We start from the raw sequence: 12,553 nt of genomic DNA on the forward strand, positions 1-12,553 counted from the left end.
AAGGAGATGTGTCTGGCAATGACCCAAATCATGGGTTTTTATCTACAGTACAGTCCCAAATTCCTGAGAACTTTATAGGGTGGAATAATTATGATGATAAAAGAAGTATATTATATACCTATTATATATATCATATATCACACGATATCATATGTCATACATCATGTTTACCAAATACCAGCCAATGCAGGATACTTTAAATACATCATTTAAAATCCTTTAAAGGCTCCACACTGGTGTCAGGATCAAGTCCAAGTCCCCTAAGATAGCTTATAACAGGCTTCTTAATCTACCCCAATTTCTCTCTCTAGTCTTGCCTCTTCCTCCCCATGCTTCTGGTTTACTGAAACACACATTTTCACACTTCTCCTTGGTGAATGCACTTCCTTCTGACTAGAATATCCTTCCCTCCTCTACATCTACCTGGCTAATACCTACTCATCCTTGGGCCCTGGCACATACAGAATATTGCCCAAGGAACATTATCTCTATATCTGGGTTAGGAGCTTCCTTCCACAAAAATCTTGGCTTTTCTCATCCAAGTATTTCTCACACTATATTACATCATCTGCTTACTTGCCTAGACTTAAGTTCACGAAGCCTGAGTCCATGTCTATCTTATTTCCCAATATACTGCAATCTTAGGTACTTGGTATACAAAAGTTGCTCAAGAAACATTTACTTAATGAATAATGTTAAGTTTAAGGGATTTAGAAATATGTTGATTTAGAGAAAAAATCGTTAGTTTAGTCCACAACATACTGAAGTTGAGGGAAATGGCAAGACATCGAAAGAGAGATGTTCTGTACCACAGCTGGAAAAATGGGAGTGAAGTTCGGTTAAGAACTGTGGGATAAGGATACTGAAAATACAAGACAGGGTGAATACAGAGACTAAGAAAAATACTGAAGCAAGGATTGATATTTGCGTAAAAGAAAGATGAGAAACAAGTAAAAAAATAAATAAGAAATCACTGGAAACGTACAAGGAATAAAATAGGGCAGTAACATAGAAGCTAAAGAAGACCATTCAAGAAAGAAAACAGGAAAATGTGTCAAACGCTAAAGTGAAGTCAAGGAAGATCAAGACAGACAATTGCTTCATGAGCCATGGTGACCATGTCTGTTTTACTCATCTAGGACCTAATACAGTGTCCAGCACACATAAAAAAAATAAATATTTGTTGAATGAGGGAATAAAGGACCAGAATATCACTTTTTAAAAAGTTAACTTATGGATTAAAATGAGCCTAAATTGTCCTTAAATACTCAGTAGCCAAGACTTAGTTTACTTTTAAAATTTAGATAAAACCTATGCTTAATCCTTTGATGTCATTCTAGTGTATTTTTTTAATATTACTCTTTTTTTTAATATTACGTTTATCCTTACCCTTTTAGTTTAAGTCTCTTATTCTCTCATTTCATCACTTAAATAGGAAGTGTCAGTATGAACGGGTTGTTGGCTTGAGAGAGCACTCGTAAAAGAATTGCTCATGCCTCAAATTCTAATTAACAGAGCATATGAGTTGTGCCTCAAACCAGATCACCTACATTAGCCCTGGAACCTTAACTTACAAGAAAATACCCTAGTTTAGGTAGCTTAAGTGGTGAGCAGATCAGACTATCCTCATTAGAAACTCATATTAGATAAACCTGAAATTGATCTAAAGAAGCTGCCAACATAATAAATCATTTCCATTATAATTTAGAGTATGTATGAAAAGATTCACAAAACAATGACTGTGGCACAAATGATTATGGAAGGAGGCAACAAAGAAAGGTGGTAAATACTAATTTAAAGAGAAGGGCTATCATGGATATGAAGGGAAGTGTGGTGGATATGCTAAAGTGAAGATGAGAACTAACAGGAGCATTAACATAGATGGACTCCACATCTCAGGTCAATGCATACTCTTCAGCAAAAAACATGAGGAAGATAAAAGAAATGAGAGGCTTTAAAACAGGAAATGATGTTTGGAATAGCTAAGGGAAGTATGTCTGGGGGTAAAGACCAGAGAAAGAGAGTGAGAAAAAGAATGAATACTGATGCCTAGACATGAGACGATTTACACATTATGGTATGATCAACTGTGCTACCATTCTATGAAAAAGACTTAAAGAAGTAAACACATTTTTGTTAACTCATGTACTATGATCGGGAGGAGGGAAAAACGAGGCTTCAAGCGAAAAAAAAAATGTTTAACCTAATCAAGAGTCAACAAACAATGGAACAATCAATCACAAAGTTGGACAAATAACTTACCTGGTCATATCCATAAGGCCTCTGCTGTGGTGGCTGTGGTGGTCCAGGCTGTGTTGGTCTATACCCTCCATACTGCTGACCTTGTCCCTGTGGATAGTTAGGATACTGAGGACCTGGACCACCCTGTGAAGGACCTGTAAAATAATTAACACAAACAAAAGCCCAGATGAAAATATAGTAAGTCCCTAAAACTAAAGAAAGAGTTCAGAACTAGATACTATTATATTTTTATACCTAAACTAGAAAGGATAGTTTGGCCCTGATTTTCTGAAATGCTTTTTGAAATAAATTTCAAAGGTTATAATAAGAATGAAAATATTGCAAGGATACCATCAAGTACAAGATGCTTTGATTCAGTGTATTATTGTGCTATGTGTTAGCCATTAAAAATGTATACGTCAAAACAAGTAAAAGAGACTCAGGAGTTGTAAATCAGCTTAGCTCTAAATTAAGAAATATCATCTATACCTCCATTAGAAAGTTAACCAGCACAAGAGGTAAAAGAACAGGCAAGAAGCAGATTCAAATTAAAACACTGAAGTAATTTCTGAATAAAGTTTGAGAATCAAGGATATTTTCAGCTGTATGACTCTACATTTACAGTTGCAATAACCAGAAAGAATCTTGAGGAGTGATTTTACATGTAAATTCTAGAGTTACGTTTGCAATCAACAAAAGAATGCTTTATGCTCTGTACTGACAAACTTACTGTCATAATATTTTCAATCAGAAACTAAAGATTTGAAAAGCCACAGGTTGCATATGAAAAAACTTGATTCAAAAGTTACACTCTGTGTACCAATCACCTTTAGTATTTAACTCATAAAAATGAATGATTCCAAATTCCAGAGATGGCAAGAGACTAACTTGGCTTGCCAAACAAATGTCTATTTCATAAACTCTACTACTGTCTATTACAAAGCATGCTTTATAAATCATAAGCTGAAAAGCTGTGATTCTTATAAATGTTTTCTATAACATTCAAAATCTGCCATAAAAAAACAGTGACTACAAAGAAAAGTGCCAAAAGAGAATAATAAATTTTCAAGTTTCAATAAATTCCATTGGTCTATTATTTTAATTATTATACATTCAATTATTAAACCTTTAAATTTTACATCAGAATAAAGTCTGACAACTGAAACCTATGGATAAGCAAAATGGGAACTTCTTTAGAATTCTTGATGTCCAACAAAACAGTATTTAACCACTTAAACCAAAAATACTGAATTTCTTTTACTCTTGCTTCCCAGTGAAAACATTTCTCTTCAATGAGTTTACTTGATTTAGTCATATCATAATTGTTTTCATACAAATACAATAAAACCAGAAATTGTATTTATTCAAAGTACAAATATTCAATGGTCATGAAATGGAAAGGCCATTTGAGAAGAACAACAAAATCCCTTTGTAAGAGACAGGAAATCCATGGAGCATTTCTAAAGTCATATCCAGAATTAGAACCAGAACTTATCATTTGGGGGAAAATGCCTGACTCCCAATACCTGTTAGTGCCACTGAGTCAACTCTGACTCCTAGCAACCCTGCAAACCTGCATACAGCAGAGCAGAACCCTGTCCAGTGTTTTCGAGCCATCCTTTCACCTGCTGGAGCTATATCAGACAATGCTCTGCTGCTATTCATAGGGTTTTCATGACCAATATTTTTGGAAATGGGTGGCGAGGTCCTTCTTCCTAGTCTTAGTCTGGAAGCTCCGCTGAAACCTGTCTACCCATGGGTGACCCTGCTGGTATTTGAAATATTGGCGGCATAGCTTTCAGCATCACAGCAACACTGTGATGCTGAACACAGCAACACACAGCCACCACAATAAGACAACTGACAGATGAGCGATGTGGTTTTTTGACCAGGAAATAAACTTGGGCCATGGCAGTGAGAGTGCCAAAGCTTAACCACTAGACAACCAGGGCTGGCCTTCCAGCACCCGACTGAATTTCAACGCATATGTTAAGGCCACAAGAGAATTTCAGCCCGATCTTGTTTCTTAGATTTGCTATCACAGGTAGAGAAAGGTGCCCATAGTAACAGCAGAGCTTAAATCAATGAATAAAATAAGACGACATTACTGATTAAAAAAGAGACCATGTTAGCAAGAGATGAAGTCAGATTAATAAGCAGCTACTTCTCTATCAATAGAGCTACATTTTCCTCTAACTAAAGTAGTTATAGTAGCCTGAAATTTAAGACTGAGATATCAAGTCCTTATCATTACCCACTCCCTATCGAATAAAGTTATTTAAAGTTAGATACCCAGCTAGGAGATATTATAGTGAGTATATAGTAGGAAAATATGGCTATACTTCCCCCAAACTCTGTAAGATACACAACTGCAATAAATACACATCTATGGACGTGTATGTTGCTATTTAACTAGAGAATGACAAAAACATTTCTTTACGCATTCCAAATAGATCACATTGTACTCTAAAAAATCAATGTTATTTTTTTCATAGCAATGGTCATTAGTTTTAGAAACAAATTTGCTAAGCGGCTTATGTAGATATGGTTAATAATCACCCAACTGATCAGTTTTCCAAGCACACACGAAGCTACCTGCTGGTGGTGAATGCCAAATAGGTTTAAGAAATCATTCTTCTTGTCTTTTAAATGACTATATACCTTACCTTTGGTCAATGAACCATCTCCAGTTTATGTTTCTCTTTAAATAGATTAATAATTTATCTAACAACAGCATTTTAAATAAACACTGTAATGACAGACTGAGCTAAAATTTTGAATTTTCAAAAATGACAAATATCTGCCTCAATATTTCAAAACATTAATCATCTCATTTTTGGTGACAAACAGAAACTGCAGGAAGCTCTCACCATAGCCCTGCTGCTGTCCCGGATAGCCCTGCTGCCCTGGGTACTGCTGCTGCTGGGGTGGATAACCCTGCTGGGGAGGTGGTCCTTGGTAAGCATCTTGCTGCTGGCCATACTGTGAATTTCCTACAGGATAATTGGAGAAGAGGAAAGAAAAAAAACTGAGACATTTGCTTAACTAACTTTTTTCCTCTAAGATGCATAGCCAACAACACAAGAACAAAATGAAATGCCATATTGATTTTTAAAAGTTAACAAAACAAAGAAAAAACTCAAACCAAACAGAAGGATTTCGGCCAAACAAACTGCAGTTAAAGCCAATTTTGCAAGGTTGAACTGCAGCATTTCAGCGTCTCTGCCATACGAGCATTACATTTACTGGAACATCACAGTCATAAGATCATGACTATGCTAAATAAAATAAAAAAGACAAAATTAAAGACAGCTACAAGAGCACACACTAGCTACACAAGATCAGCAAGCTGTTTCCTAAAGGCACTATACTTATATGTAAAATTATACATATGTAAACACACACAAGAAAAAAAAATTGGATCGATGGATTTATGTTCAAATAGAAATTTCCACTGAGGAAAAAATTATTTTTAAATGTTTTAGTCTTTTTATTGTTGTTAGAAATGGCAAGTCATGGTTATACATTTTAAATATTTTGTAAGGAAATTATTTTGATTGTTCTGGGATCCCTGTAACTTTCAAGACAGCCAGCAACTAGTTTTCTACAAGAGCTTTGCATGGGGAGAAGTTGTCTTATGCAAGAATTTTCGTTCCTGTAGAAGGGGATATATATGTGTACGTGTGTGAAGGTATATAGATACCTCCTTCGTAGTAATGTTGTGAGGAATCCTCATAAGGCCTATCGTAGCCTTGTTCAGGATACGACGGTTGCTGATAACCGTAATCATTATGACCTACATCAATTCGACAAGAGACAGGAAGAAACGTTAATGGCCACTGAGTGAAAACCCTAAATATATTTAAACTTTCAAATAAAATTGAAAAAAAGAAAAAGAAATGGAAATACATAAAAAATAATTTCAATTGCATTAGCCAAATATTTACCAATGTGATTGTTTCCATATTGAGATAACGTGCAAATTTTTTTAAAAGCAAAAAACAGTAGTTTTAGAAACATTACACTTAGTCTTAACTCTGATAATCCTCATGGAGGGGGAAAAAAAACTTTATCTTCCACTTTTTTAAAAAAGAAAGAATGAAAGCATTTAGGCCTTTCACATGTAAATAATTTGAATTAAATTAGAATGAACAAAGGAAGCAATTATCATATTTTGTCAAACACCTGTTCTGCTGATCGCCAATTCCACAGCATATGCTAAAACAATGCAAAATATAAAAGAGCTCCATAAGTTTTTTTCCCCTGAAAGAAATTCAAACAAATTTTTCATATTCCATTTATTTGCACAAAGTGTATGTATATCAAAGTATTTTCAAATGCAAAAATATATTGTTTAATGCTGGCATTCTAGAAAAGCCTTTAGAAAATATTTCTAGAGTACCATAAATATACACCTTCATAAAATTAAAATTGTGTTAAGTGCCAGAGTACACCTTTAGTTTTAAGGCACAATAAATTTCACCTGCAAGATGAAAATGAAAATCAATACTCTAGTCCTTTTAACTAAGTTGCACCAAAAAAAATGCAGGAATTAAACTTTCAGTTAGCCAAATTCTGAACTTAATTTTAGAAGACAGCCTAATTTAAGAAAGAGAAATATAGTTACGAATAAATGTTATACTTAGTGCTCTAATATTCCAATGTTCCCAAACCACCTCATAAATATCTACATTCAGGGTTGGCAAATTATGGCCTCCAATCTAAATACAGCCAGTGACCTGTTTTTGTAAATAAAGTTTTACCGGAACACAGTCACGCCCATTCATATTTTCTATAGTTGTTTTCATGCTACAACTAGAGTTCAGTAGTTGAGACCAAGACCAAAGACTAAAATATTTACTGTCTGGCCCTTCAGAGAAAAAGTTTGCCAACTCCTAATCTACATATTTACTGGCATAAGTATCTGAACATAATGAGAAAAACTCCAATACTGCTTAAGAAAATTAATTGTTGTTATAAATGGAACACTCTATGTAAGTGTCAAACATATTAATACACACCTATGCAAAAACGACACCATTTAAATTTAAAAATCCCCTGATATAATAAAAATATAAAAATAACATATCTGTCTATTTTGAACAGAAAGGTCATATTTATAACAATACAAATTTCATATTTCAGGAAATAAGACTAAAATAAAAGTGTCAAATAACAACTAAATTACTTAAAATGTATTTTAAAAATTAAACAAAAAAATCATTTATTTCCAACAAATTTCCTAATGCATAAAGTTTAACAAAACAGATTTCATCTCTTTAAAATACCTATGCTCTGTAAACTTAGTAGTTACTAAGGTTTTTCATTAAAAAAAATCTTAATATAATGTCTACACGTAAAAGAAAAAAGAAAAAACAACATTCTGAATAACTTAGGACAAGAAAATCTGAGATAAAAAAACGTCATTTTTATAACCAGAATTACCCATACATATCAATACTATTACTCATAAACATTTATTGTATGTAGAATTCTACAGGCTTTGCCTGTATAATCAGAGCCTCTGCAGTAAAAACCAACGTCCTTATACCAATGTCCCTTTATGCTTTATACATTAATGAAAAAGGGCAAGAAAACGAATTTCTAAACACACACCAAATTATATCTTCTTGCTTCTAATCAACGGTCCCAACACTTCAGCTTTTTAAGTTCTTAGTTTCCCCAAGCTTCTCTGCCAATTAGTTTACCTTAAATATCCTAAGGGAGCTTACTGTATAAAGGAAGATTTTGGCAAATCCTTTTTCACAACAAGACAAATCATTTTATAATGTGAATAATCACCTCTAATTTATCAGTTTTATATGTTTGGATTATTTTTTCTTCAACTTTGTATCATAAAATTTCCAAACATACAGAAAAACTTAAAGAACTGTACAGTGAAAGCCTGCCTGTATGCCTTCACTATTACTAAGTGTAGAACATCTTTACTGACCACTTTTTCACAAGATTCCTTCCCACTAAAAAAATAATAATAATAACCACTAAACTAAATAACTAACATTAAAATCTGGTTTTCAAATCCCTTTCCTATTCTATTAACTCTATATACAGCTACACTATGGATATAATTTAGCCTCCAAAATTTTCCTCAAATGCAAATGCTAATGTATATAAACCATAGTTCTTTGAGAAGTATCCAACATTAACTAAAATGATGAAACTTGGAAAAATACTTGTGAACTATATTCTCTACGTACTTACACAATGCATAAAAGTATATCAATGGGTGAACTTTATGGTACATGAATTATTTCAATAAAGCTGTTATTTAAAAAGTAAATCAGTAACATTTGCTTTGGTTCAAATGAACAGTTACAAATACGAAAGGATCCTCCTTTACATAAGAAAGGATTCCAAGACAGAAGGTGATTCCTGATGGTACTAACACAGAAAAGCTAAACAAAATACACTTAGAAATAGATTATAAACTAATGCTACCATTGGTACTTTAGATTACTGAAATGTGTCTAAATTTAGAAGAAACAGCATGTTAGTTTCTTCATCTTCATGAAAATGTTCTGAATAAGCTATCTACATTAATATTGGGCAGGGATAGAAAATGGGAAAGTTAACATTAGGAGAGATTACCATCAGGGTAATATTGCTGGTTCATGCCTTCTGGAGGACCTTGTCCACCATGACTGTATTGGTCCCCATAATAGTCTTCCTGGCCTGAGTACTGCTGTGGTGGGCCTGAAAAACCACAACCAGTCAAGATGTAAATAATTTGTTCTCTATGTCATCAAAGGGTTTCTTTCTAATCTGATGTTTTGGCATTTCCCCTCCCATGCTTTGGCATTTCAGATACTTTTAACTACTCTTATACACACACAAGCACACAGCAACACCATACACCACATTTCACAAAAATTAATGTTGAGACCATATATGCAATATAAAACAATACCAACTCAAAAAAACAAACACTAACTTCTTAAAAAGAGGTTCAAATTGGTAGAAAATTAATTTCCTTTTTATTTTGATATTAGAGCAGTTTGAAATAAAATCGAGTTTGTTTCTGACCATATGTTTAGTAACTCCTCAAAAATAAAACAGCATTTTCTGCTATAAATTAGTGAGCTTTTAATATAAAATTTTATGATGTAAGCTTTCCCCAAAAAAGAATAGAGAAAAGAAAGGTGTACACAAGGAAGTTCCTATCTACTTTGTGACCCTTTGTACCTACTATAGCCACTACCTTTTAGGGAAAAAGATAAAATGTAATTTAAAAATCAAGAAACAAAAAGCCCTGACTTTGTCTAGATGAAAAGTTCATTAAAATTTAAAGACTTTCAACTACTGTTATTTATATTAAGCTAAAAAATTTCCAAGTGGAATCTTACCCTGTTGAGGTGGTCTATAGGGAGGAATCTGTCTCTGCCCCATCATATGATTGCCTTGGTTAACTTGACCCATCATTCCCATAGGTGGCTGTTGGCCTTGGTAATGCTGCCCACCTCCCTGTGGCATATTGTATTGTTGAGAAGGAGGCTGCTGATGCATCATTGGACCTGAAAACAGAGAAAACATACGCACATAATACATTTGTATATAATTTTAACATCCTAAAAGAAATACAAAAGTCTTTTATCATATAATCCTCAAAATATATAATTTATTGTAATGAAAATTGACTTCCAGTAATAAAAACAAATCTTTTAATTAAAGTTCACATGCCTAAAATAATCTTCAAACAAAGGAAAAGAACCATTCTGTGGTAGTTGATTTGAAATCCGCCGTATGGACCTAATTATTTTTTTAAAAACAAAATGGATACAATATATGAACATCTTGCATATATCTTTCATTACATACTATATAATATCTACATTTATCTACACAATCTTTCTAGAGAAGACAGAATTCTCACGCTACACAAGAAAATACACCAAAACAAAGTAAACTTGACAAAATCACACAGCAAATCAATAGTCACACTCAGGGAAAGAAGTCTAATTTCTGGATATCCATTTTTTCCCCTTTTTCAATGCACACTCATTATATACTGGTAGACAGGGAAAGTACACAAACACTTATAAGTGTACTTACACCAGTGGAATTTCATAAACTTTAATTTTACACAAAATTTTAAAGGGTCTTCCTTCCTTTTTCCAACTATAATATTTAGAATCTAAAGAGGTCCTGAAATCAAAGGGCTGTAGTGTTTCTTAATAAGTTCTCACACACACACAATCAAACACACCTAGACAGAGAACTGCAATAAGTCATAGGGAAATCAGAGGAATTATGCAGTTACCAAAGTGAGCAATACTGAGGTAGTCAAATTACCACTGCTGTAGTATCACAACGGCCACAGTAAAAACGTATCACATGAAATAATCAACAATGGCCATAAAGTTCCATGTTGCCATCTAACAATGTAAGCAGCTCCTCAGAGGTTCACTGGGCCAAGTCATGGTACGCAGAGCTCATCATTCTACTATTACAACCATTAGTGTCTCAAAAGTATACAGGAGTCATCCCCCAGTGTACTACTGCTTAAATAACTACATATGCCCCCTTTACTGACTTGGGGACTATTTAAGAAGAAAGTACGAAATTCAAAGGACTAGACAGCCTGGAAAAGTTTTACAGGCAAAACTGCCCAGATGAGCCAAAAGTTCATTGTGTGATTAAATAAAAATTCAAAACAAAACAAGTTTACCTTTTTAAACATATTACTGACCTACAACAGCAGCAGCAATGTACGCAGAAAGAATTCAATTCTTTCCCAACTTGAACAACTGTATTATCTGAAGTACTTTATCAGAGCTAACTTTTTTTTCCTATTTGCCGCCTTCTGTTTTTCTACTCCTTTTCAAATTCCTTTTTCCCTCTAATCTTATTATCATAAATATAAGCCTTTCAAAGGTTACTCTGGGATTTTTCCTTCAACAAGAAAATAAACTCTTAATAGCAGAGATATGGTGCCTAGGTAGAGAGTGGAAGGGAAGAGACCTTAACACTGAGTGTACTTAATACTACCAGATACGCTTTTACATTTATTTCATGTAAGCCACTAACAACTACCAGGGGTAAGGATCCTAATTTTTAGAGTTTTAGCCAAGGAATCCAAAGATCAAGATTATATAGCTAATAGATATCAACTGGGAATTGGACAAAACTCAAGTTTGATTTCAAAGCACATTTATCCACTATTCTTGACTGCCCCTCCTCAAGCTATAGCAAATTGAGCAGTTCAGAAGCAAACTGTGCAATAAAAAAGTTCCAAACACTACCTAGTTTATTTGTTACAATTTTTAAAATATATTTTGCATATAATAAAGTATTAATGCTAGCATTCATAATTTAATAGGCAGCATGATTGGGCATTTATATAATTCATTTTCAGTAAATGAAGGTTTTGCCTTGTTTTCCTTCTCCAATACTGATTACAGACCTCTTTTCTTAACAGAAGCTAACTATGAAACCAAAGCATATAATATGTATTGGAACCAAAATTAAAAATAAAGGAGGAAGAAAGCAAAAACATAATAGCCTAAGGAAAATCCAAAAGGATACAATAACAACAGAATTCTAAGCTTTGCTCTAAAGGAGAAAAGTAATTCTAGCTTAAGCCCTAGATAGACAAGACCATGCCACTTGTGCTTTATCTTTTGGGACTGTCAGCAGTTCCAATCCCAAAGAGCTCAATTACCACCCTTCTTTTATTCTCCGTCACCTCCCTCCCTCTGAGGATCCTCGACATCATTCAAGATCAAGCCTAAAACCACAGAGAATGGAGGGGGATAGCATTGCTAAAACATGGTGCTTTTCATCTTTTTCCTTGAAGCTTTATCCATTAAAAAAAAAACTATGACTTCAATTCTGATTGTTTAGGAAGCATATTATTTTTCTTATGATAATGAAATATGCTACACTGGTAAACATGTATTATCCCTTGAGATATTATCAGAAATAAGAGAGCTAAATCTCAAAAGGTTATCCCAAAATTAAGTTCTAAAAATTTGTACTATAGAGTGAAGATTACAAAATAAGTCTACTATAACCATTTTCTACCAACAACGGCATCATACATTACTATATGCTTAAAGATTATTCTTCATCTTTTACATAAATCATTTTAATGCTAGGATGCACTACAAAGTGTGATATTACATATGCAAAGACCACATTAATGTCTTAATTATCTACAATGTTTTTATAAAAATGTTCTGAAAGCACACATAAGAAATGTTCAGCACCACATTATTTCTTTCCATTTTGAGTTTTATACCTTAATAGATATTCTATGGAAACAATGTCTTGTATCTTAAACACATGTAAAATG

General features: G+C 33.5%; 1 protein-coding gene and 1 long non-coding RNA gene across 10 annotated transcripts in view; one reads left to right on the plus strand and one right to left on the minus strand.

The window, feature by feature from the left end:
• LOC103561246 (uncharacterized) overlaps positions 1–12,553 on the plus strand; it is a 69,629-nt gene that overhangs the window by 38,635 nt on the left and 18,441 nt on the right. The window contains exon 5 of one of the 2 annotated variants that reach the window (XR_011541957.1): positions 5,092–5,631. The exons of the other annotated variant lie outside the window; for it this stretch is intronic. This is a non-coding gene — a long non-coding RNA (uncharacterized lncRNA). Of the gene's footprint in view, positions 1–5,091; positions 5,632–12,553 lie in introns of those variants that run through there. 2 annotated transcript variants of the gene reach the window in all.
• SS18 (SS18 subunit of BAF chromatin remodeling complex) overlaps positions 1–12,553 on the minus strand; it is an 80,636-nt gene that overhangs the window by 15,747 nt on the left and 52,336 nt on the right. For 4 of the 8 annotated variants that reach the window (XM_008535754.2, XM_070627511.1, XM_070627507.1 and 1 more), the window contains 5 exons: positions 9,606–9,773; positions 8,851–8,955; positions 5,945–6,037; positions 5,112–5,234; positions 2,263–2,396 (listed from right to left, as the gene is read on the minus strand). In XM_008535754.2, coding sequence (XP_008533976.1) covers positions 2,263–2,396; positions 5,112–5,234; positions 5,945–6,037; positions 8,851–8,955; positions 9,606–9,773 — 623 coding nt within the window. The remainder of the gene's footprint in view (positions 1–2,262; positions 2,397–5,111; positions 5,235–5,944; positions 6,038–8,850; positions 8,956–9,605; positions 9,774–12,553) is intronic. The other 4 variants (XM_008535756.2, XM_070627510.1, XM_070627508.1 and 1 more) reach the window with 2 other exon arrangements.

Source organism: Equus przewalskii, chromosome 7 (assembly GCF_037783145.1).
Source record: "Equus przewalskii isolate Varuska chromosome 7, EquPr2, whole genome shotgun sequence".
NCBI classification, from domain to species: Eukaryota; Metazoa; Chordata; class Mammalia; order Perissodactyla; family Equidae; genus Equus; species Equus przewalskii.